This window comes from Calonectris borealis, chromosome 13 (genome assembly GCF_964195595.1).
Source record: "Calonectris borealis chromosome 13, bCalBor7.hap1.2, whole genome shotgun sequence".
NCBI lineage: Eukaryota > Metazoa > Chordata > Aves > Procellariiformes > Procellariidae > Calonectris > Calonectris borealis.
Window position 1 is genome coordinate 9,850,548 of NC_134324.1, and position 26,311 is coordinate 9,876,858.

The following is a 26,311-nucleotide window of genomic DNA, read 5'->3' on the forward strand; positions in this document are numbered from 1 at the left end:
GCATCATGATTTAATGGCCAGGGAAGCAGTCTAGCTGATAGCGAAGTCCTACAAGTATCAGAGGACCTGACTCCCATTTTTGCAACTGATTTGCTATATGAGACTGAAGACATCAGAACCTCCCCAGCCATTTGCCATGTGAGTCATTCCTAGTACGTAACTAACACCAAGCACAACAGATTTCCCAGTGTGCTATCTGGAAGTCATCTGTGACCAACCTAACTGGCTGCAACCAACTGAAAGTCAGGAGAGAAGGACAAGGGTATATCTTTGCATGGAAGATGCAAGAAGAAAGCTATTGCTGGATGCTGGAGAGCTGGGTGGTAAGTGAACAGGATTGTACACTCCTAGCAGAAAGCACAGTTATGTACCCCAAAACTTCGAGTAGTTCAGGCTTTACTGAACTCTTTCCAGCCTACGTATATGTAAAGAGTGCCAGTGACAGAGATAACTCAATGTATTCACTTGATATTCCTTTGGATTTGTTCCTCTTCTTTTTTAGAAGTTCTCCTTTACCACCGGTTGTGGTAAGCAGCCTCTGGGGTACAAATAAAGAACTGCCAACTTTCAATACTCTCCCCTCTGCAGCCATGTGAAATGTGTGTATGTATCAGAAAAACAAGTCCTGATTTTTCCCATTTAGCCAACACGAAGTACAGAATTTGGAGGGACTCCAAGCCCCCTGAGCAAGGCACTTAAGACCTTTCCGGCCAAGGCAGTGAATGTAATCAGCTTTTATGCAGCCTTAACTTTCTGAAATGTTAAGTGTCCATTTCAACAATTACACCCTTACATGGAAATGAGAAATGGGGTCAATATATCAACTGTGGAACAGATATTTGAAAGAAAACCTGCAAAGTGGTGTTACTTGAGAACACACAGGTCTGTCCTTCCTTCCTGTTTTGCATTAAACCACAACACTCTCTTTTTTCCTGATTGTTCATTGCATATTTGTATAGTTAAGCTATAGCCTCATTTTTTGACTGAATTTTGACAGGTTTATTCTATAGTTTTCTGTACTGCCTATAGTGATACTTTTGATGAACATATTAACAGCCAGTTTTTAACATGGGCTTCCCCTGTGAGCATATTTCCTAAAGTAAAATACAACTGAACATTTAAACCGAGACATGATGTGTCAGTTCTTATTTCACTCAGTAACGTACCAACATGACTGTCTAAGCAGATATGGCCAGCCTAGTAAATGCCTGTGTATGAACAATTGGATTCCTTTCTTAAAAACCCACTCATCTTCTTCTAGCTTTATCCACTGCATTATTTTTTTTTTTCCTTTTTAGCTTGTTTCTAAAATAATCATTCACCAAATCAAGAGAAACTTGTCTTTAAAAAGATTCTGATCCCCCAAAACCCACCATGCATCATCTTCCTCGTGCCTCCCAAACAGCACACACTTACTTTTCCTGTGCAAAAACTCTGCAACGAGGGCTGCTACATGCACATAACACATGGCTGCCTGCAAAGTACAAAGGGAAAATTAAAATATCATCTGTACATCTGTCTTGTTGTGCACCATGTTTTTAATTACATGAATTACCTCTGAAAAGTCTCCGTTTTTTACATGTATCTTTGCCATACTGTCCAGCCATGTTTTCCGGAGCTCTGGAGTACTTGCATAAGATTTGGCTAAACTGTACTGTAGATCTATCAACATTTCTGGATCCTTTTCATGTTCTTTCATTTGGGCAGTAGCCATAAGCACTGTACGGATTCTCTTTGTCAAATCTTTGACTTCGGAAGGAAAAGCAGTTGCCTGACACAAAAAAAATCTAATTAGAAGCAAATACAGAAATAAAAGGTGTTCCAGGCTTTGCCAAAAAAGGCCGTCGCTACCCTTTCAGCCAACACTCCGCTTACTGCCAATCTGAAAATGCCGAGATCGCAGGAGGTAAGACAAACTAGCTTTTACTTCTCGAGCTCACACCGCATAGAGTGTACAGCATTTCATAGTGAGAGGCATTTCAGCCTGGGCGTGCACAGGGCCAGGCTCTCCTGGTCACGCGCAGGATGCCAGGTTGGCTGTTCCCCTGCTACAGCGAGGCAGGTGCTTTGGCACCTTGCGGAGCTGCTGTGAGATCGAGACAGAAGTGCTCCGTGCATGAGAACGTCCCAGGATGGGACCGTAAACCATGCCTGAAGTATTTTTCAATGTCATTCAGCATCTAGCTTGTTAGTCTCTGATGTGGTCACTCTTCAATTCCTAAAGCACCGAAGGCATTTGTAGAGCTTCCCACCACAGGAATGTAATAAACAGAGAAAGAAACACAGGCTCCAGTCTGATCCCCTGCTCAGAGCAGGACCATCATCGAGTTAGAGCAAGGCTTCTCCGGCCAAGTTTTATAACCTCCAAGGACAGAAATCCCACCTCCTTTCTGGGCCCTGCCCCAGGGCTGCACTATGATCTTGGGAAATAATTTTTTTTTTTAAGTAAAGTTGGAATTTCCCTTGCAGCAACTTGTGCCCACTGCCTCTTGTCCTGCCACGCCACATCTCTGAGAAGAGCCTGACCTCCTTGTCTCTATAACCTCCCTTTTGGTAGTGGAAAGCAGCCGTTAGGTCCCCCCTCAGCTTTCTCTCCTCCATGATTAGCCTGGCTCATGTTCCCTCTCCTCGGGCTCCTGCTCCCTAGCTATCTGTGGCTGTGCGCAGCATCCTCTCCGGTGTACTGAAATCTCTTTTGTACTCTTGCACTTATATAAATACATATATTGGATATAACGAGGGTCTCATGATGTAAAATATGAGCAGCAAAGTATGGCTCAGTGAAACCCTTATAAACACCTGTGTTCAGAAGAGAACTGAGGTTTTTGCCAGGTATATCCTAACTGTAACTTTGTTATAGCCAAATTCAACACCTAACTGCGGTTCCCATTCCACCTTTAGGTCATAGGATAATCACAGAACTGTAAAAACGCTTCCCATTTTCCTCTATCCTACCTTGCCAGCTACACTGTATGCAAAGGAGCAAGCTGCAGTGATGATATATTGTTCAACGGGTTGGGAAGAAGCTGTTAATTCTAGCGCAAAGACAGACATTTATTTTTTAAAGACATACAACCATTAATCTCCATTAAAGAGTGCTTTCTTAATATTAATGACACTCAATTAACTAAACTTAATTCCTGCTAATTATTACCTTCAGGCAACAGAAGTATCAGGCCCTCCGTTGTCATTCCTCTCAAAGCTGGAAGTTCTTGGAAAGCTCTTTCAACACCCTTGCAAGCAGCACGCTTTGCAAAGCATAACCTGAATTGCAGAGCTCCTTCCTCTTGGTGTGAGGCCTCACTGATGGAGCATGACCTACCTGGGCAGCTGGCCCTATAACTGTTGGCATAATACTTGTTTACTGAGCAAACACAGTCCACTATGAGCTTATAAATCATAGTTCCACCCATTAGCCTTCCCCTTAAACATGATTTCCTTCAGTGCGTCCCCAGTCTTGCATTAATGGCTGACAGCACATGATGCGATTTAACGTCTCCAACTTACCTTCATAGGCCTGTCACTGTTTGCAAAGTTGTTAATGATGAGCAAGGAGTCCTGAAATCTTGTCCCACCGCTGAGTGCCACATCTGCTATTAATTGGCTCACTGCAATTATTATCTGTTGGGACAGGGTAGGGGCTTTATCTAAAGGAGCCCTATAGAGGAGCTTTATTGTCACAGTTACATAAAATGCTCATAGGAAAACATCACGTCTTTCCCACAACGTAAGCAACAGTTGCTGTTGTGGCTTTGCTGTCACATCTCCCAAGGACGAATATTCCCCAGAGGACCAAACAGCGAGTTCACAGAATGAACAATATAACCATTGTAATACAAATCCCTGTTTGTACACCTTCTTCTGTGATACATTACAACGCAGACGGTATTCATCTGCCCCACTAGGCATTTAAATTTGCTTCAAAAAAACAACGCTGCAAAAGCAGCTCCAGGAAAATCCCTTCTCCTGCCTCAAAGGCAGCTCTTCTTGCTCTCCTTTCTACCCCATCCCGGCCAGCCTCTGGGGCAGAGATGTGTCTTGTGTCCGTGATTTCAAAAACTCAACAGCCTGGAGTACGTGATGGCAGTGTATTTTACCCAAAGGGCCCTGGGCCAATCACTGGAAACAGGAATTAGACAAAGCCTGGAAATCAAGAGGATTTTTGTCCATATAACAATGGCAAGATCCTCTGCAGATATGAGGTGACATTGATACATCTGTTCATTAAATCTGAGGCGTCCTGCTCTCTAGCTTTTCCCCAGTCACTGACCTGAAGATGCGTTCTCAGAAACGTTCTCCTTTTGGTGAATTCAAAGTTATTTCTCATCAGGAGATACAGAAGAGCCGAGGCTTCGTTCCTCGTGGAGGACACCTTGGAAGTGCAACACTTCAGGATCTCGTAGCAGAGGGCAGCGCACATGTTCACCCTTCCCTTGAAAAACGCTGAGGGAAACTTCACAAGAGGCATGCAAAGATTAGAAAATACACCACTAAATTACACCCACAGGGCTCAGATGGGCAGGGGCATGGGGCAACACACTGGGCTCCAGCCTGGACCGCCTCAATAAAACGTCTGCCAGAGTTCTGAACCTGAAAATATTTGTGAGAATGAATTTGGGGTCTATTTTTAACCATGTTTCCTAGAGCAATATGAACTTTGCTGTCACCATTTTTGGGTTGTGCTTGTGTATGTCCGTCTATCCCCTCCCCCAACAACTTTTGGGTTCATTGGCAAATTCTCACCAAATTGGACAGACAGAAGTCTTATGTTCTTACAAAAGCCATAAACACCAGCAGTGGGGCAGAGATGTCCCATGGACATTCCCACCAAAGGCTGCCATCTGGGACATCAGAAAATCCGCCGGAACCCACTCAGAAGTCTGACCTTGCTGGGAAACATGACCTGCCATGCTCGCACAGCTACTTCTACACGTCCCCCGAAGAAAGCCTAAAATCATGCTTCCCCTCAGGAATGCAAACAAGAGACTTGCTTGTCCCAGAGAGCCTAAAATACACAGTGGCCTGCCCTGGCCCCCCAGACGGAGCCGGCCCCAGGGAGCAGCAGGATCAAACCAAACCGCAGCGTGAGCTACCTCGGTTAGCAACGGGGCTCAGAGATTTGCAGCAGGGTGAAGAAAAGCAGAAGGGGAAGACCAGCACCCCATACTGCTGTAGTACATCTATCACTTTACCGAACACCTACTTCCAAGCACGTCTGCGGGGGCAAGCTCAGCCGTGCCTGAAAAGCAGACGGCTGCAGCGGTGCCCTGCCCCGGCGGGCAGCAGCCTCCACGCAGGGCTCGCCGGAGCGGGGACCGCCAGTGTGCGTCCATCTGGCTGCGGTCACGCGTGGTGGCTGGCATGGGGGGACGACTGCACTTGGCTTCCTTCCACCCTGGCTGCAGTGGGCTGGGTGCAGGGAAGCAGAACAAGGAAGGGTTTTGTGCTGGCACGCAGCAGCCTCCGCAGCCACCGCAGAGACCTGGCTGGAGCGGGGTGAGACGCCAACACCTCCCGGAGGGAGCGGAGGCTGTTCGGACATCGCACAGCAGCACTCTGCTCCCTCTGCTGCAGATGGGAATCAGCCCCAGGGAATTTCCTGGCACAAAGAGGCAACAGAGACAACCATGGTTTTTATCTGTTCAGAGGAAAGATGCGCTCAGTTCATTCAAGACCCAATGGTCCTCATGGGGCATGGTCCATGAGCTACTTCTATCTGCTCCACTACCTTCTCCCCATGGGAGATGACAGTAAATACTGTCAGAGTATTCACTTACATCCTCCAAGTCAGAGCCTGGAGCTGTTACTGTGGCCCTCTACTCCTTGCATTAAGCATATATGATTCAGAAAAGTTTGTAGGTACTGCTGTGGCCACCACTATGGCATGCTGGTGAAAGGGTCTCAGAACAGGATTCTAGGAGCTGTGGCTAGCAAGACTACACCGTTGGGATTACACTGAGCCACACAGGTTACACGGCAGAATGAAGACACTTACCAAATACTTCGTGTTCACTGCCTCTGGCCAAAAATATTTTCATTTAAAAAACGGGAGAAAGAAAAGAAGCAAATAAACATCATAGTAACACAAGGCGAAGAGGATCATGTGCGCACTCGGGAAAGGAGCTATTAAGTAATTGCTGCCTGCTGTAATGCAATCCTTCTCCCATAGCGAGATGGGGTCATGCTCAGAACTGGGTTTAGCCCAGACTCGGCCACAGTGATGTGCGACTGGGCATGCATAGGCAGCACACGGGCACCCAAGAAGATATGGCTGGCACTTGCTTTCAGCAGGGACCACTGCTTGCCTGCAGAGGCTTTTCAGACATTTCCAACCCAATGCTAGGGAGAAAAACTTTGCCTGGGAATCTGCTACGGAAGAAGCCGCCCAAGATCCCTCCCTGTGTGCTCCCCTCCACACTGCACCAGCTCTGGAGGAAAACCTGTGCCCTGTTCATAGGGAACCTGCGTCCCCGCACAGCTCCTTCTGGAGACCAAGCACCAGGTTCCGGGCAGCAGACCCAAGGGTGTATGCCTGCTGGAGATCTGGCCAGGTGCTGCCTGCGGCAATCCAGCTGGCAGGAGAACACGAGCTGGGAAGAGCCACGAAACAGCACATGTGGCGATGACTCTGCGTGCGCTGGAGAAGCACATTTCTGATCCAGCCCTAATACGAAGGGCCAGAGCAGGAGTCAATGCAGTGAGCAGCTCCCAGAGAGGCCTCGGCACAAAAGGGACGTGAGGGCAGGGGAGCCACGGCAGCAGGCAGGACATGCTAAGTTGTCCTGGTTTCGTATGGGATAGTTAATTTTCTTCCTAGTAGCTGGTATAGTGCTGTGTTTTGAATTTAGCATGAAAATAAAGTTGATAACACACTGATGTTTTAGTTGTTGCTAAGTCCTGTTTATCTCATCAAGGACTTTTCAGCTTCCCATGCTCTGCCAGGTGCACAAGAAGCTGGGAGGGAGCATAGCCAGGACAGCTGACCCAACTGGCAAACGGGATATTCCATACCATATGACATCATGCTCAGTATATAAACTGAGGGAGTTGGTTGGGGGCGGATCGCTGCTCGGGGACTGGCTGGGCATTGGTCAGCGGGTGGTGAGCAATTGCATTGTGCATCACTCATTTTGTATATTCTATCATTATTATTATTTTCCCTTCCTTTTCTGTTCTATTAAACTGTCTTTATCTCAATCCACGAATTTTTCTTTTTTTTTGATTCTCTCCCCCATCCTACTGTGGAGGGAGTGAGCGAGCAGCTGTGTGGTGTTTGGCTGCCTGCCGAGTAAACCATAACACAAGTGCCCTTCACAGCTGCATGGGAGGCTGTAATGATGCTGCATCCTGAGAGCACTAACCGGGAGGGAAAGCACAGCTTGACATGGTCAGGGGGAATTGCTAACAGACAGGGAAAAGCTTCCCAAATCGGCTGTTGCAGGAAAGGAGCAAGGCTCTGCTGCCCTAGTTCTTCAGGGCCTGGGATTTGTGATGCCTCTAATGTGCCCTGCTAGTGTCAACGCACTGAGGGACAGGCAGGCATGGAGTGGGCAGCTACATGGGGTTTCCATCATTCTCACATCCACGTGTCTGAGCTGCTCTTTAATGCAGGGAAAATTACCTCAGCCCCCTCCTCTGTGCATATTTTCCTTCATAACTTTTAATTTTAAGACCATTCCCAAGCATGTATATATGTATTTATCTGCAAATGATGCTCTGAAAAGAAGGATTTAGTTGTTAAGAAAACCTAGAGGATAAAACAAGAGCAATCTAGCTTTTGTTGCTTCTTCCCAGCCGGTAAAACAGAGACAGCTTTCTTTCCAAATTCCCAGCACACATGCATGCAAGCAGGATTCATTCTAAAACCAAAACCAAACGTGCAAACAATTATAGAACTTGTTTGTTCTTTGCTTTCTTGCGACATTCCTTTTTTTTTATTTAAGTCTTTTGCCTATCAAGTAACCAGATTTAATGCAGAAAGCAAGCTATTTTTAAGACGGATTTTGGGATGCAGAATAAATCTCAGGAGTTTTTTCCCCTCCAGCAACCATTTGCTGTGACCCTAGATTAGAGGGGGATTCTTTTCATTGTAATTATTAGCTACAGAAACCCATAAAAATGACAAATTGTCCATTCTAGCTGCATCAAAGGTATAACTCACTTTTGGTTTTCTTGAAGTTAACACTAATTTATAGCTAACAGTGATATGCAGCCCAAAACAAAGCAGTGCAGCTTTCATATTTCAAAACAAACTTGCAGGAAAACAAGCCATCCTTGCCCTTGTCATGAAAGGCAGTGACCACCCCCCCGGCTATTTTATTGTCACTTTGGGCCTTAGAAAAGCCCTTCGGAGGACTTAAAAGGAAGTTTGGGACTCGTGGTTATGAAGTTGGCAAAGAAAACACTTCCTTATAGATACCATCTGCTGGGCTTATATCTTGCTTTTACAGAAGCAACACCGTGTCCTGTCATAGGGGAAATGTGATAAATTAACTGAAATCAATCCTTCATATCTTTGAAGACCCCAGTTGCCAAATTCAGTGTGGATTCAGGTTGGTATAAGTCCAAGAAAACGACCCCACTGCCCGTCCTCGCAGCAGGCAAGAACGCAGCCTGTGTTGCTGTAATCGGCATTTTGGAAAACGAGCGTGGAACCCCTGAAGGGCTCCAGGTTTTGAAGGCTGATGGTGAGATCAAATTGAGCAGGTGTGCAGGTTTGGCTTTGCATTTAAACAACCACAGAAAATCTGCCAGGGAGACAAGGAAGGTGTCTTATTTGCTATAGGCACAAACCAAATATTTCTGGCTAAACAAGCCTTCGACTAGTAAGGGGAGGAGATGTGCAGAGAGACTGTCTCTGAGTGGGGCGTGCGCAGATCTGCGGCAGGATGGATCTCAAGGCTAAGCAGATCACAGGCAAGCAGAAAACTCAAAAGAAAGGTAGAGCAATAAACATGTACCGGACCCTGTAGAAAAACTGAGTGATTCCTGCCAGTGCCAGTTGCCAATCTAGCAGGCTTTAAGAAGCCCCATGGAAAAACATCTCGTAGGAGACCACGCTGTCTGGAGCCAGATAGGTAGCTAGCAAGACTTCTTCATTTTCTGCTTCTCACGTGTTTGCTTAGGACAAACCAAAATCCAGCCCTAGACATACTCATACTAGCTTTTAGCTTCGTTGTGGGGTTATAGTAAAATGTACATAGCACAGACTTTTTCCACCTCTGAAAAACAGTTTAGCAGTCTCTTTCTTTAATCAAACTTTGCTCGGCAACTAGTGCAAGACCTCCTTTGCTGCATATCATTCACATACTGTGCTCTGCCTGGCTGCAATCTCACGCCACACGGATTTACCTCATTAATGAAGCGTTGCATTCAAATGATTTGACAGGTTTTAATTAATTTTGAATTTATGATAACCATGCAGCTTGGAAAGAATGGAGTTTGCATGTACATCTGGTCCCGAAAATGTACTTATGAGAAGTGGCAGGTTTTGACAAGCATGAAGGGAAATGTCAGCAATGGCATCAGTCACCGCTCTTATGTGGTTAGCTGCGGCTTTGATGCTGCTTGAGCTCAGGGGATTAAACAGCCTCGCTGCGTACCAGGGCTCAGAAAAGTGTAGAAAGAGGTTCAGCAATTAGTACCCTCTTTCGAACGCAATGGGAGAGAGTAGTTGTCAGTACAAGTATTATTCAAGCAATAGCATTGTCAGCAATGTTGACAGTTTGGGGCAAAGATTCAAGAAGCACCAGCTTTTGGTCGAACAGATACTAATCTTTAACAGCAGTTTTGTGACTAAGGCAAGTGAGGGAATTCCTCGCCATTTCTCCTTTTGTTTCCTGATATCCAACAGATAACAAGCAATTGTTAAAACAGATAACTTAACCTGGGCTGTTTTTTAAATCAGTGAAGAAGCTGTTTTCTAAAACACATCTCCAAACAGTACAAACTATCAGTTTAACAGGAGTTTAAGTGTACTGGTCTCTTCTGTCACACCTATATAAATTCTCCTGCACCTTTGGAGACATGTATTACATACCTTGCTAATGAAAGCTCTCAGAGAGGCGAACACATGCTTAAGAGCTGCTTCTGACTGCCCGTTTTTGAGAAAAGCCAGATGAATATCAAAAACCTTCTTCATGAGTGGATTGTGGCCATCGTTGCTTAAAAGCTGGGTCTGGAAAGCAACAAGAGAATTTATTTTGCAGAAATGTTGTGCCTGAAGCTGGAAATGACAGAGATAATTTTGCATAATCACTCACATCAATTCTTAAGCCAGGTAAGGAACAGGGCCTTCAGTAAAAATATAACCAATAAATGTGACAACCAATACAAACTGACACTAGTTGCTCAGAGGCTATTTTTATAGCAGAGAATAAAACAAAAATATTTTATCACTTTTGCATCTCTAATTCCAAAACCTAACGCAATAATCTGTACAACTTTCACCAGTTGCCTAGAGTTATTTTAAATAAAAAAGTCTGTTACCAACATAACTATGACACTATTTTTTCCATTTCTTTTAGATTTGTCACGAAGTGTGTTTCATTTGCAGCCCAAAAGAGAAAGAGAGGAAAAAAAAATAAAGACTATCACATCTTTTCACTAGACAGATTCATAGCTGTAGTAAGTCAGTACACTTCCCTTGTCTCCTGCAAAGTTTTGACAGTTTGCACCTTCTGGAGATACGGTAAAATGGAATTACTTGGAGAGGACTAATACAGTTTGGTGTCAGAGTTACCTTGCCTGTGCCTGCTGTCATCCTTGCAGCCAGGAAGCCTGGCACATCGTGGCCACCCAGCAAGGACATGGATGTCCCATATCGATAGGAGACAAATAGTCCCTATCTCCGATTTGTCTTTTGACATCTTATACATATCTTGTAGCAGGGTAAGTTTAGGATCCATACTTTTTAACTGAATTAATTTACTCCATCAGTGAGAACAGAGTCAGATCAGCACTTTTACTGCAGTACAGAGCACACTTCTGTGCGGTAACACCGTCTGACCATAAAAGCAAAGCAGAAGTCCATTAAAGCGGAAGGGAATCCAGTCTATCCTGTGGTTTCAAAATCACATTGTTTTGTGGTTCAGCCGTATTCAAAAAGAGGCAACTGAGAAACTCAAGCAAGTTTTAACTCTTGCATCCAAATCCTTCTGCTGTTGCCAACTTCTAAGGAGTAATTTAACATACGCTCCGGGATAGCTTTTTTGCTCTGTAACAAAGAAGAGCAAAGGATATGAAGCAGAGGATATGATGACCATTCTCTTCATGTTTTTCCATACAGCTGAAAAGGAAATCTTCATTGTGTTTACTCTGAAATCCGGAGTTGTTCTTGTGACATTACGCAAGACACATTGCTATTAGCAGGATTCCTCCAACCACACTTCGAGGAAGAGCTTTTCTGGAACAATATTTCAGTATTTTGCTGCCAGCCTGGGGTTCACTTCACCACAGAGGCTTTGATTCTTGTAGATGGCAATGACTGCTGGGAGTGTGAATCGCTATGTGGAGGAGAAGACTTCTACCAGTGGTCCTATCTGAACTGGTAACCATGGCTGGAATGCCTCAGCCCCAGAGACATTGATGTACAGTGATTCAAAGAAATCTGGGCCTCGCTTCTAGGCAATTTATGGTAGAAAACAGTGACTGTTCTAAGAATGCTAGACCTTCATTTCCCTTTCCTCTAGTCCCTCCTTTCTATGTGATGTACATTTCCTCTTATTCTATTTTTGTAATGCCTACACTCATGGTATAATGTTCACGTAATTTTCTCTGGTCTTGCAGTTTTGAAGAAATTGCAAGATTGCGTAAGTGCATAATTACTCTGAGACCTCGTGAAACACTCAGCGTTTTGGAAAAGAAACAACGTGCAAATTATTTGCTTTTGTAAAGCCCTCCATAATCTGCCACTCTAGGAGAATGGATCACCAAAATCAACACGCATACAGAAATACAGCAATACAGCACACTTTTCTTCAATGCTGACCTTGAAGCTCTGAGTGAAAAAAGAGATGGTGTCCAGGACTGTCAGGCACACTTCGGTGGCAATATTGCCCTCCAGTAATGCCTGGTGCACAATATCTGCTTCTGAGGTGCCTGCATCTGTGGACGGAAAGGAAATCAGGAGGAAAAGGTGTTCAACATTCCAGCTCCCAGATCTAAATGCTGATATAGGTAAGGTTATCCCCTTGCACTTCACTGGGTTTGGGAGATAAGGTAAGAATAGCAAAATGCTGAATTTGCCAGCTCCATTCAGAGAAGCTGCCTCAGCCTCTGCCAACTGAGAAAACCAATGATGTCAGTTATTTCCCTTTAATTTCGCTGTCTTTCAAGCCAGACAGAGAACAAGGTGTCCAAGTTGTATCTGCAGAGGGGAAACGGCAAGGTGCTTCAATGGGGCAAAATTTGCCCACGTGGAGAGGCTTAGAGCAGATCCCGGCCCAGGTGTCTGGGCAGGGCAGCTCTCCTGCCTGCCCTGCTCACTGCCCAAACCAGGGCATTGCCTGCACTCACGCCCAGCCAAGGAGCTGAGCCAAGACAGGCGAGAGGAAAAAGCCACGCAAGTCCTAAGTCCCAGGGGTGATTTTTAACCTGCTGGCTTAAATGTCACCCCCACCAATCTAGGAATGTTGCAGGGAGGAGTGGTGACCACTGTAATTCTGCAGATTTCGAATATTCTAAAGCAACAAGCAACAAGTAGAAAATGGCTACATGCAGTTTTCAGCAGGCTAATACTCCACAGTCCCATCTCGCTCTGCTGTACGTACTGTGGTTGAGCGTGAAGGAGGTCTCCAAGCTGCCCAGATGCTGGAGCCGCACCTGCATCCCCCCAGCTCTGCTGCGGAGTGCTGGCATCGTCTGGGATTTCCTATCGGCTCCCGTGTGCTTGGATAACCAGGCGTCGTGCACCCTGCAAGGGGAAGCGAAGGCTGCGGGTTTGGATGAGCAGCAGCAGCCACACCACTACAGGATTACATGAAGCACCAGGATGGAGACTAATCTGGTTTATCCCGGACAATCCCAGCAGGACTGACCAGGCTACCCTGGTCTCGCCTGCGCCAGATGGCCCTAGAGCTAATGAAACAGCAGTGCTGCTGCTCAGGGAGGAGAGGTGCAGCCGTGACTCGTGTCTCACCTGCAGCCGACTGCGGGGGACACTGCCAACCTGCGCGGGCAGCCAGGAGCGCCTGGGCCTGGGGGTCTCATGCAGGAGCTGGAGGGGAGGGAAGGGGCAGGGTGCTGAGACGAGGGGACTCTGCTTGCGGCATGGCGCTGAGCAGAGTCCCGGCCCCGCAGGCTTCCTGCCTGCTTGGGTTTGCCCGGCGTGGGTGTGAACGCTCCCTTCCTTCCTCGGCTGCGGCAGGGAGCACGGGGCCGGCCCCCCAACCCTGGCCCCGGCCGGAAGAATACAGTACCTGGCAATATTTCTCTTCCCCACGTATCTGAAGTGAAATAAACACACCCTAGAAAGAAAATAAAATATGTATCTGTTACAGATCCTGCAGATCGGGAACATTTAAAATCTACCCTGTCCTTGTCTGCAGACACACTCCACTGGGCATGAGCATTTGGGTCTGTATTTACAAGTCACTTGACCTCACACCCTCGGTTTCCAAACCCTATGGCACATCCTTGTCTCCTCACACTCTCCAAACCTGCTGCAAAGCGGAGGTTGTGCCGGTTACGGTGGGAGGCTGTGCCGTAAGCCCTGCTTGCCCGCGGGTGTTGGGACACCCTCTGCACAGCCCGGACCGAGCACAGGGCACCGCCACTTCACCGTGCTCCCTCAATATACACCTGTTTCTCCTCAGAGGGAGGAAAAGCTTTTCATTAGAACCTGGCCAGACACCTCTAGTGCTGCACAGGACCGCGTGCACCCTGCGAGGCAGCCGCACTCATGCCTTCTTCTTGGCTAACGCTGCCTGCACAAAGGCGCAGTGCTTGAATTGCAGCCTCGTGATACTCACTCCAGAAGCACAAGGACATTGATCAGCTCTTGGGGGGAGAATTTGTTCCAATAAGCTAAAAGAGTATCTGAAAGAAAAAAAAAAAAACAGCGCACTAAGATTTAAAAAAAATTAAAGGGGGACCTTACAGACCAACACTGCCAGTGATGGTTTCTTGTCTTTCTGGCTGCCCTCCAGTGAACAAGAGCCACCAACCTTCAGAGATCATCTTCACAATGTAGAGGTAGCACATCAGGAGTGTCCGGATCTCAAACTGGTCCAGCCGGCTGCAGTGCGACACGCTGCTCCTCGTGGAGCTTCTGCGGATCTAACGGGACACAGATGTGACGTGGAGGCCAGTGGCTCTGGGTGCCTGCGCCGTGCCCGAGCGGAGCACGGGGCCAGACACCGTGCAGCGTGGGCACAGCAAAGCCGGCACATACCAGATGTGCCAGCATTCCTCCCGTCCCCCTACATGTGCACCCCCACAGCACCATGCTTTGGAGACGTCTTATCCTTTGGGGTTGCTGCCCATCCAGTGATGAGCAGTCTGAAATCCTGGACACATGGCTGAACACTTCTCTGCCCAGAAAAAAAATGTCTGGGCAGAGAATGACGGCTTATCCAGCAAAACGCACAGCAGCCCTGCTTTCGCTTCCCCTGCTCTCTGCAGTGTCTAGGCTCACAGACATTTTTGAAGTCAGTTCTTGTCAAACAAAATAGTTCATTAGCTGCCACAGTTTAAAGCAAGAATCTAACTTTCTGTTGTAGACGAACACTTCAAAACAAAATGTCAGTTATTAAAAAAACAGGAAATTTCAGCTTAAGAAAATAACTTTTTTTCCCCCCGATTTTTGGAAGTGTCTCTTGGTTTTCATCCTACTTAATGACTTAGGCAAAGATAAGTGAAATCCTGCTGGTGAGTCAATCTGCGTGGGAAAAGCTTGGGCATTGTGTAGTGGGAAACACGACTTCTAAAGCTTTACCAAATCTTTTTGCATTCTCTGTGCTCGCCCTAGCTGTATCCTCCGACAAATGGATACTATTAAGCCCTAAGCAGGGCGCTTCTCTTAAAGCTGTGCCTCACATGTTCGGAGAGCGATCCACAGATCTTATTTGTTGTTTATTCTGGGACAAACTGTGGATGTGAGTCATAATAAAACAGAATTAAACATTCAGTTTAGAGTTGGAGATACAGTGCTATAGCCAGAGCTTTGCTGTTGACCATGCCAAACTATCAAGTCAGCACACAACTCACTCTGGGGGAACAGGCAATAAGCAACGTGTCTACCTCTGTAGAGCAGTGTTAAAGGTGTGCTCCTCCACGTGGCATTGCTTTTACATGGTTTTGTGGATATTGCATTCCCTAACAGAAAAGTTGTTTTCAACGACCCTGAAAAACGTACCTTCAAAGACACAGAAGAGGATGTCTAGCTGAGGGGAAGAGCTGAGCTGCACGCAATAACGCTTTCTGCAAACCCCGCCAGCAGGGTTAAAGCATATGCTCAGAGCTTTGCTGAATATGAACAGTTTGATAGTCAAGTGTTTGGCTATACTTGGTCTTGTAGCTTCATGATTCATGTGGGAGAGCTTGAAAGGCCCCACCTCTCCTAAGCATGTCAGGACACAGCCAGCAGGAGCCCAGACAATCTTTGCCTTGCTTGTTGTAAGGGCCAAAGTTTTTAAAGATGCATCAATGATTCACGCCAACCCAAGACATCTGGAAAGTGCCTTGAGGAAAACCAGGGGCTGGTTTGCACAAATACCTGATTTCCATGCGTGCAATCTGCCAACAAGGAGAGTACACCCTGTCTGAACAGTGGGGTCAGAGCTCTTTGTGGTGTGACCGCAGTCACCTTCTGCAAGTTTGGGGCTGTGCTCATTAGCCTGTGCTGATTTACTTACAAATACCTCATATTTCTCTTAAGTCAGTGGTCACTGGCAATCTCACATGATGGTGCTTTGCCTCCCAGCCATGTGTGGAAACCAGTTCCCAGCACCGTGCACTGGGCGCTGGCCAGGGTCAGACCCATCCACGCACAGGGAGCAGAGATTTGTCTGAGTATGGATAAACGTACCACGGGAGCAGAGATTTTCCCCACAGATTTTGCCTTTCATCCTTCATAAGTAATTTGTCAACAGTTATATTTTTGGCCCAGAGATGTTTGAAGAGGGAAAGCATACCAGACCCGTGCGTCTGACCACCTCTGTTAAATACGAATCTGTTTGTTCCCGAACAGAGATATTTAGAAGCTGGCATTTGAGGGCATTACCACGGGGAACTACTTTTCCCTCCCCCTTATTTAACACAGCCCACAGACTGGTGCACTGAGCACCGTTCTTTCTAACCCCAGATACGTTACATTTTCACTCTGATCCGGGGAACCAGTTGCCCCCTCTGAGTTCAGGGATCCTTTCGAGTCCTCTCGCTTTATTGCATGGCCATTTGTAAGTGCTGCTCCGCAGGCTGAAAAAAACCCAAGTCCCACAATTAACCCCTTTGTACCGGCATTCCTCAGCGCATCACGGACAGTGAGTGGAGGATGCGATTCGGACAGCACAGACGGGGCTTGCCAAAGCCCCATGTTGAAAGCTGATTAATCTGGAAAGGACAGTTGGGGTGACACCACGTCCAGGGAAAAGCATACAAACTCTGAGAGGTCTTTTGGCAGATGACTGTTTCAGGTTTTGGGTAATGGGTTTTGGGGGCTGGTAATGGTTACGTTCAAAATAAATGGGGAAGTTAAAGTTTAGAAAAATTAATTTACCCGGATCTTTGTCTGCAATCAGGCTGGATCTATTTGAGGGGGATGCAAAACTGCACATGAATTCATCCCTGGATGCCTGTAAAGCAATATAAAGTTTTTGTGACCAATGGAAGATAACACCTATTCTCTTATAGAAGAGAATAATGATATAAAAAGAGGCAAATTAGAGCAGCTTTTAAAATGCAAATGAAAAAAATTCTATTTCCTTACTTCCATAACAAGGGGACAAATGACCTGGGGAGGGGTACAAAGAATAGCAGAACATATTAAAGTAAGTCATAGCAGTTTTTTCCCTTTTGCTTTTCATCATTTGAGTTGAAATTTTGAATTGTTTTTCTCAAATGTCTTTTTGTTGTTGTTGTTTTGCCCGAACAAGGAGGAAAGTCTAGTCTGCAAGAGAACCACACCTCAGGCAAATGGACAACTCCCCGGAACAGCTGCTGGAGTCCGAGGCTGAGTCCTGTGGCAACTGATTGCACTTGGAGGGACTTACCTCACCTCACGACACTACACATACTGTAAAGAAACACATTAAATGATAGCAAGCAAAAGGGCAGGGACATCATACCCAGTGCTACAGACAGAACAAAGTCACAGGAAAAGCCGGATTAAAAGAAACAAGCACATTACGGGGCTGTGGGGAGAAAAGAACTACACTTATGTCTAAAGCTAAGCCTGGCTGCAGGCAGTGGAAGTCGCACAGGGGGTGTGCGGGGAGAGGAGGACCGAGGAGGAGGGCAAAGAGGCATCGCTGGGCTTTACTCACGGGGCTGGAGGCGGCCGTGCAGGAGTAGAGCGCCTCGCGGCTGGCCACTCGCTGGAGGTTCTCCAGGAGCAGCCCGAAGAGCGGCAGGTAGAGCTGGGCTATTTTTGCCTGCTGGTTCTGAAAAAAGACAGGGAGAAAAATGTAGGTAAGAGCCCAGGCTTTCAATGGAGTGAAAAAGGGAAACTCTTGAGCCAAAACACGTATACACATATATTTACACATTGTATATGGTGTCTGAGGACATGGGTTCTTTGGCTTCTCATCTCCACTTCTAGAGCTGCCAGGTAGGTATTACCCTTCTGGCAGCAAGCTTGGGGCACTCAGGGATTTTGGGAGCTGAATAATATTCCCAGTCATACAGGACGTGTGACAAACTAAATCCTGGACTTCCTAACTCTTTAACTGGCACTTCACTCACATGGCTTGATTTTCAAGTGCAACACCCAGGAGTAATGAAATAAAAACATTTGCTCCTCGCCTGGTGCTGGCTATTGCTTCCAGTCAGGAATTCTCCATAGCAAATGCTTCTAGTTAAAACAGTTTGTCGGAACAGATTGATTTGGATAAGTGATACAGATCAAAACTGGTGGTTGAGACTTTCTAAATGCAGGGCTTTCTTACAAGAATCCTATTTTTTATTCTGATTCAGTATGACGAAAGATAAAAGAAAAAAGAAATCTTTAAAATGCTCATGGGTTGAGAAGACCCTCTCTCAGCCATTGATGGAGCTGGAGTTTCCTTGGCTGGAGCGAGACTGCAGCAACAGACCCTGCCACGCTCAGCCTGTCCTGCCCGTGACGTGATTTTTTGCTTTGGTGTCTTGGGACACCAGCTGAGCACCCTGCCCGGGCTCCAGGCAGTTTCCTGGTCACGCAGCCTGGAGCACAACACATGTACAAAAATCCAGTGGGACAATTTTAAGACAGGTGGTGTTTTTGAGGAGGCAGGGATTGTGCTGCACGCCGAGGGGGCAAACTGAATTAGTGTGAGGATTTTCAGGCACCCAGAAGAGCAAAACCAGGCTGCCTCTGACCCAGTCTTGGCAGAAAGCTAGCAAATCTCTCCTGAAATATCAAGTCTTGCCAACTACCATGGGCTGCAGTTTTGTTTCCAGGCTGTGCAAGTCACGGGGGATCCTCACTGCAGAGAAAAGCAAGCCCACCTCCCACTCAGCCCTTCCAAACAGGCAGAGAAGGGAGAGGAGAGGAGCCGGCTCTGGGTCCACGCAGAGGGCAGGAGCCCTGGGCACATTCGGGTCACTTCTCCCAGCCCAGGAGGCTACCCACATTCCCAGATAAAACCCAGCAATGCAGCACACTAGGAGCAATTTGAAGAGCTAAACTCTAAACAGAGGCATGTTTTCAGCCTAGAGCAAGGACAGGTAGTGTCTGCACAGGTAGCTCAGCACTTTTAAGGACATATGGGTCAGCAGGGAGCAGCATCAAGAAAGTAAACAAGCCCATCTCCAGGCTCTTTCAGCAATACCACATGCTGAGTCTCTGACCGAAGAAAGCTGAGAAGTACCCAGCGGAAATCCAGCATCTCATGAGAATCCACAGATCCTCTCCTCTGATTCACTAATTAGTAAAACATGCAGCTGACTTGTAACAGAGATCAGTCCTGTTTCCTAATTATAGTATATTAATGCAGGATATTAATTTAAGCCCAAGACCAGAAGAACATCGACATTGCTTAATTTTGTTGAACAGCCTCTTGGCTAACGACACTCAAGTTCTTTAATGGCTCAGGGCTTTATTATCTAAATACTCAGCATGAATAAGAGTGCTGCAGTTATCTGACTGCATTGTTTGTGTTCCTAGGTCACTTCTCAGAGCTGTTACTGTAATGTCATAACTACCAGTTACTTACAACAGTTCCCTAAAAAGTAAAGAGAATACCCTTAGTGCACCATACAAGATTTAAAACTCTGACGTGTGTTTTTTCATAAAATTCAAGAACATTACTTTTAAAAGCCAAGAAAATATGCCTGACCTTGTGCTGGTATCTGTTGTCAAAGGCATGCTTTATCAAGAGATTTTTTAAGACTGAGATGGCCGTATATCTGATATCGTAGTTGTCCTGCAAGGCAACAGAGGCTTCTCTGAGAAGCATCCCCACCAGGAAATGATGCCTGCAATACTCATCAGTTAAACTGTATTCAAGATTTACATCTGAAAGAAACAGCAAGGCAATGGTTAAGGGAACTGTTCCGAGGATCTGTTCAGAGCAAGACATAAAGGTCATGTAAGCCACAACAGTCCGTGAGTACGGTTCACCACTCTCTCTCCTACAGCGCACTGATCTTTTAATAAAGCCTGAACTGACTACAGTTTTTTCCGCCACTGAGTTAAGTCATATCAAAGAACTTGGCATCTTCCAGTTCAGGCTAATCATTAATTTCAGCCCTCACCATTTCAACAGCAGCTAAATGAAGGATTTCTGCAGTGTGATGCTTTGCAAAGCTTAGCACTCCGAAGAGTAAAGTCAGAGATAGTTGAAACGGGGAAAGACAGCACAACTTATGGCCTGGGGGCTGCTTTGCTCCTGACTGGGGCTGATCCCGTAAATCCCCCAACTACGCAGGAATGGGGAGCTAACCTCCACGGAGCAGCTGTGAGGGTGGTAAGGGCCGTGGAGGTGGTGCGTTTATCACAGTCGCCCAGCCCTAGCAGTGCCGTCTCTGCAGCTTGTTCCACATCCTCTGTGCAATCTGCATTCCTTCTCGCCAGGTCAGAGAGCAGAGAAAAGGCAAATACTCCTGCTGGCATGAGGGATGCAAACAAGGACATGGTGCCAAGTGACCGCTGCTGCATCCTCCAGCAGTTTACACAGTCGGGGCTTTCCAGCCCCGCCGCAAGGACTGGGGAGCCAGGGCAGGGTTCCAGGCAGCTGCTTGCCTAAACTGTGAGACTCCCTTATCTTCCCACCAACAGATATTGAACACAGCTCCTTAAAAGCTGCACTGACTGCCAGGACAAAGGCAGCTCAGTACCTAATCACCTTGGTTAACTTAACTGCATCTCACATAGATTCAGGCTATATACTGTGATCGAAGGAGCAGCGGCTACAAGCATAAGGCATCATTTTCACTCACTTGCCTGGATCATGCAGCAGAGAAGCGACAGAGACAGAGATTTCAGTGCAGGGTGCGTGTGCACTCGGGCTGCTATGAATGACCTTGCCCTGACACTGTTATCTCTGTCAGGCAACCCATATGTCTAATCAGAGCTGCGGCAGGCACCGTTTGACTCTTGCATTATGGCACTAAGCCTCCCAGAGGGATATCTCCAAAGCTGTGCATTCTTCCCCCGAAGGGTACAAATGCTGTCTGCTCAGCTCAGACTTTTTTTTTTTTTTAAAAACCCACAGGTGTGAAAGTTTTTCTGTGGTAAGGCAGGGTGCATACACACAGCTTTGAAAATCCCAGCCAAAGAGTTCCAACAGTTCTGTGGCTGCAAAAGATATTTTTAAGTTTGTTGATTCATAAGTAGCATTTACTGGTTTGTGAAGTCTGATTCAGAGGAAAGAGAAAGCAATCTGGAGCATTATCTAGCTTTCATTGTTAGTCATGTTAGCAAATGCCTACGTGTGACATGTCATGGTTATTTCATTAGTTAGATGCAAGCAAATTGATTGGAAGCTGCGTGTTTAATTTGACATTAGAGGATTCAGTGATCCCAGTTGGACCTACCTACTGAAGTGAACCGTTCCACAGCAAATGAAAAAAAATCTAATTCATGTGTAAAAAGAAAAGGGACAAATAAAAAGACAGCAAAAATAAACAGGAATAAGTAATGCTCTAAATCTTGGAGAAACGGGACAGTACGTCATGTTTTAATATTATTTGTAAGGCTATTGCTTAACTCCCAGCTTCTGTGAATCTCTTGGGCTCTTTGCTATCACAAGGTTGCAAAAACAATTCTGTGCTGCTGGTTGTGAGGACAGGCTCGGGGGTTTGCTCTGGCTGATGAAACACACGTGTCCTCCACATGAGGCAGCAGGGATGCAGACCAGCAACCAGCCTTATTAGTTGAGATGTTTCAGAGAAACTGCTCCAAGATGCAACGCTCCAACTCAACAAGATGTGGTCGCAGGGACGTGCTCTGCCTGCAGGCCCATCTGCGCCAGCTTTTGCTGCAGAAGCCCTCTTTACCTACCTTCCTGGGGGCTATTCTTTCTTTTCCCAGAAAGAGAGAAGTAGGAGGCTGGGCACATCTCCTCTCTTCATTCAAGTACGCATTCAAGCACATCCTTGTGATGTGCACATCATACCTCCCCGCCTCTGAGCCCGCTGTCCCCTGTAATCACAGCTCTGTCCATAGAAACGGACAAGTTTGAATGGAGATGCATCGCTACGTGCCTCTGCCATGGCAGGCAGAGCACAGGCACCACTGCAAAGGCACTTCTGCTACCTGAGGATAGGCTGCTCTACTGTCAAGAGAGGTGTGTGAATGACAATTTCTACCACTTTTTTAAAATATATATCTTAAAAATAAAACCTCAACTAGGTAGGTCCTAGTCACAGTAAAACAGAGGAGGAAAAATGAGCTGTCTTACAGCTTTTTAGTTTAACCCTCACAAATGCAAAGGTGAATGTTAACCAAGAAAGAGCATCCTTATGTTATCATGCCACTAATAAGCAACGGGGAGGCACTGTGGTTGTGTTTTTTTTCCTCTTTCTCAGCCATTTCCAGCAGTGCACTTTGTTAAACTATGCCAGGCAAGTAGCCAAACTGATGTAAGTGTAAGATTAGCAGCTGGTCCAGAAAGCTCTGAGCGGTCAGAAATATACCAAAATAAGGGAAACTTAACAGTTTCTGCTGCTTCTGCCACCTGGGTGTAAAGGGAACCACTTTGGGATTTGTATGGCTGCACCCTGAGGCACAACTAAAGATCCCCTCGCCTGCAACTGAATAAGTCCATTGGGCTTTCAGACCGGGGAATCCCAAACCTCACTCTCCTCTCCGGTACTTATCTTGCCAGGCTGTTAGCACCCAAACCTGGCAGTCTTTACTGTATTTATCTAGCTGAGATGAGAAATTAGGACACAGAGAATGAGGCTATGTCTATAGCAATCTTAGGAGGCCGGCGAGGCACGCCGCTGGGCTCGGCGCTGCGTGTCCGCGCTGTCATCGGTAGCACAGTTGCAGCCATCCACGCTTGCACAGTGCCTCAGCTCAGCCCCTTGCAAACCCCGTCTGCCTTGTGGTGAGCAGCGTCAGGACCAAAGGGGACACGGTGTGACAGCGAGAGCAGCCTGGATACCTGGTGGTGCCACAGTACATGTGCCCTCACTAAGGATTGGCATGGGCTCAAGTTCTCCGTTGGCTGCTTTCAGCCCAGGATTGAGTACAAGCTTGAATGCACTGTGCACCGCCGTGCTCTTGCTCAAAATGAAAGCAGAAGGTAACCTAAATCACCTTCTTGTGGCCACAAAGAGAGCTGGCAGTGGCGCAGTGAATTCAATCTGTTCTCCTGTTTCTCCGTTCTCTACAGCACCGATCGATGAGACACCCTACTTCTCAGGGAATGCTGACACTTGTGGGAACAAAGGATTACACTTGCACAATTTGTGTATTTACTGAAATAGGGGCAGTTTCTTTTGGACATTGTTAGTCCCATGCAAACTTAAATATAGGAAATACTGAAAAGACTGATTACATACCGTTCTGGAGCAAAATGATATAAACTTGCCAGAACAGCATATTTTCCTGAGGTTAATGTAAATCAGGCTAACCAGGACATAAATTTCCTTGACACCAAACCAAATTCCATCTGGTCAGAAGTCATCAAGACTAATAAATTATAGCTCTCTAGCCAGTCTCTTGAGAAAGGACATACCTTGAACTCTTTGCAGCTTGGGTTTGGAAAAGGTCATTGGTAAGTTCAGAGGAATGTAGTGCTCGTGATTGCAAATGGTTTGAAGAAATTCAAACTTGTATTCAACTAGTAGCTGAGAAAAAAAAAAGACAAACACAAACTATGTTTTCAGTTTGACTCATTTGCTTCCAGTTCAATGTGTTTGTTGCAAAAGGATTGGGGAATCTAAATAGCATTTGGTGAAATTCAGTAATAATTGGCAAATTTTTGTACTGTTCCCCCTAAGTGTCAGTGCATGCGGCTGTCACTTGGGACTTCTTTACCTTTTTCTTCCAGACTATTAACCAATCTCTCCTTTAGTTCTGACTCTTTACATTGTTTTAAAGCTTAGCTGCATACAGTCTCTCAGCCCAGGCAAAGAGAAGGCCTCCAGAAGACTTCTGCCTCCAGAACACTCTGCAGGAACAGTGTCTACAAGACCTCCAAGATTTGTATAAAATAATCACTACAGAGCTTTGACTGACATAGATATGTACAACTGCAAACCACCTTTCAAGAAACATACTGCTTACCTTAGGGTCTTTTGGGCTGAATCCAGAAATGTAATCATTTATCAAGTTAAAAACAAATCCCCTGTCCATAAAGGTCAAACAACGCTGGAGAAAAAATAGCAATATGTGACCAATCATTAAAAATAAAAGCAATCATCCTAAATCATCTGCATACTACAGTCCTGCCAGCAGCCAGATTTGATCCTCTAGGCTGCTGCTGACTTTCCAAAATGTACTTGATCCTGTTTCTCTGAAATTATTTGAAAGACCTCACTTAAGTCTCCAGTGGACAACAGATATTTCCTCTAAGGTTTTGAACAGTTGCTAGGCATGACCGAAAACCCTAGATAGCATATAGAGTACCATAGTCTCTCTCTTGGAAAGCGAAAGTTTCTTTCCTAGGGAAGCTTATCCCCTCCAGAGTTTTCATCACTGAAGAAACCAAAGAGATGATAAAGTACAAACACATTTGTTTGCTTGCTGCTTATTTCTAATTGTTTTGTTTGGTTTTTTTCTGATAAAAGCCTGGGAGAAGGAAAGAAACTGCTGACCTTCAGGAAGTTAGCCAAGCTAAAGTTGACATTCCTGGACTCTTCGGGGATTTCGTTATAGCGAATGGTCACGTGAGGAATGATGGCGAGCAGCAACGAATGCAGGGCGTGCTGGTAGGAGTCGGGGAACCGCTGGCCTCTGGGCAGCTGAAACCAAAAGCACGTCGTACACTCAGTGCTGCACGCGAGCAGCTGGGGAGAACCGAGCGCAGGCACAAGTTCTCTTTAGCATTTGTTTGTGTTGTTTCCTAATAAAACATTGGCACAAAGCAAGCACTGGCTGAAACTGCAGTAGCTGGTAACAGAAAAGGAGGCTGCACGAGCCATAAAGAGATCTGGAATTTTTAAATTACAATTGAGAGTGAAAAGGGGAAGAAGGGAAAAGTAAAGAGGGAAAAAACCCAGGAAAGATCCGGCTAGCTGTTCAGCTTGTCAGGGTTTTTTAAATAGAGTTACATAGTTTTTCAGAAAAACTTTTGGAGGAGAGTTTGTTTGTGATGGCTCTGTAATGCAGCATCGAACAAATTTATTTTTACCTTGATTTTGTTTTCTTCCAGTAAGTACATTGCCATTGACTTCGCCAGTGCTTCAAAGAAAAACCACGAATACTAGAATGAACAAAGAATATTATTATTTTTCTTAGCAGGATCGAACATGTTTGATTATGTGGGGAAGCGGCAGTGTGGGAGGGACAGCTCACATTCAAACGGCATTTTGTAAGCATGGCTGTGCTTGCACAGCTAGCTTGGCATGGGTGCCTTTGCTACCTGGAGGAGTCCTGCCAGTCTTGGGGTGGGAATAGCTCCATCACCTCTGCACCCCAACGCACCCTGCAAGGAGCCAGCAGAGTTTGGGGTGCAAGTCCTGCAAAGGCCCAGAGAGGCAGAGACTCAATCTGCCTCCCGTGAGTCACGCCTCATGTGTGGCTTGAAGAAAATAGATAAAACTGGCAAAATGAAAAGCTTTTTGCTGTGTCCTGCCATGAGCCTTAACACAGCCAGGTTCCCTGCAAGAATTCATCTGTTTTAAGGGGAGGACCTCAAGGACATGGAAGCGAGGAGCTGCCCTGGTAGCTTTGCTCCTGTGGTGGGTTTGGATGGGTGAAAGTGTTGGGCTTTATACGAGACCCCCATTTCCTCCCTTTCACCCTTGGCAGCCAAGTACTGCCCATACTTCACCTTGAGTAGCTTATTGATGGCTAGAAAATCTGCCGACTGCTTCAGGATTGTGGCCATGGAAAGGACCAGGATTTCATGGGTCATCTTCGCCTGTGTGAGACTGGGTTTCTCAGCTCGGAAGACGTACTGAGGGAAGAGGAACAGCGTCAGCAGTGTGCCTGCTCCCAGCAGGGAGTTTTGCAGAGCGGTGTGTCATGACTGACCTTTATAAAGGAGCGCAAGTAGTGGTCTAGACCTTCTTCATGGCACTTGGACACAATGTGCAGAAGAACCCTGGGGAGAAATGTGGTTTGTGTTCAGCACGCAATGCGAGGGCAAGTTCCTCCAGCTCACAAAAGCAGACACTATCTGTGTCCTATCCTGCTTAATCTGAAAAGCCTCACCGCTGGCATGGCCTGATTTCCAGAGAGTCAGCACTTGCAGGCTAGCACCCCTCGCAGCTTCTGTGGCTGCACCATCCTTGCCACAGCACAGCCCCTCGACAGAGCACTCAGAGCTGAGGTGGCCAAAGCCTCTTCTCCACTTTGGTGCTGGACCAGGTGTTGCCCATACCAGCTGCCTTCAATGCTCGAGGCTCCCTGCACAAGGAGGTGAGGTGGAGCATTTCTCTGTGGGGGACACATCCTATTCTTTGGCCTCCATGCACGCCAGGATTAAAGCCTGCTGCTACTTAAATTCATGTTGCAGTGAGCATTAGGCACCTGAACAACGCTCAGGTGTTAGACAAG

At 46.4% G+C, this 26,311-nt stretch overlaps 1 protein-coding gene across 3 annotated transcripts in view; it reads right to left on the bottom strand.

Annotated features, from left to right (window-relative positions):
• DOCK11 (dedicator of cytokinesis 11) overlaps window positions 1–26,311 on the bottom strand; it is an 86,714-nt gene that overhangs the window by 14,629 nt on the left and 45,774 nt on the right. For 2 of the 3 annotated variants that reach the window (XM_075162068.1, XM_075162067.1), the window contains exons 25-45: window positions 25,787–25,856; window positions 25,584–25,709; window positions 24,942–25,013; window positions 24,406–24,552; window positions 23,876–23,959; window positions 23,325–23,436; window positions 19,476–19,654; window positions 17,484–17,600; window positions 16,718–16,793; window positions 16,313–16,416; window positions 14,166–14,277; window positions 13,971–14,037; window positions 13,419–13,466; window positions 13,139–13,216; window positions 12,771–12,913; window positions 11,990–12,105; window positions 10,040–10,177; window positions 4,271–4,453; window positions 3,508–3,621; window positions 1,556–1,771; window positions 1,417–1,474 (exon numbers count right to left, since the gene is read on the bottom strand). In XM_075162068.1, coding sequence (XP_075018169.1) covers window positions 1,417–1,474; window positions 1,556–1,771; window positions 3,508–3,621; window positions 4,271–4,453; window positions 10,040–10,177; window positions 11,990–12,105; window positions 12,771–12,913; window positions 13,139–13,216; window positions 13,419–13,466; window positions 13,971–14,037; window positions 14,166–14,277; window positions 16,313–16,416; window positions 16,718–16,793; window positions 17,484–17,600; window positions 19,476–19,654; window positions 23,325–23,436; window positions 23,876–23,959; window positions 24,406–24,552; window positions 24,942–25,013; window positions 25,584–25,709; window positions 25,787–25,856 — 2,360 coding nt within the window. The remainder of the gene's footprint in view (window positions 1–1,416; window positions 1,475–1,555; window positions 1,772–3,507; window positions 3,622–4,270; window positions 4,454–10,039; window positions 10,178–11,989; window positions 12,106–12,770; window positions 12,914–13,138; window positions 13,217–13,418; window positions 13,467–13,970; window positions 14,038–14,165; window positions 14,278–16,312; window positions 16,417–16,717; window positions 16,794–17,483; window positions 17,601–19,475; window positions 19,655–23,324; window positions 23,437–23,875; window positions 23,960–24,405; window positions 24,553–24,941; window positions 25,014–25,583; window positions 25,710–25,786; window positions 25,857–26,311) is intronic. The other variant, XM_075162069.1, reaches the window with a different exon arrangement.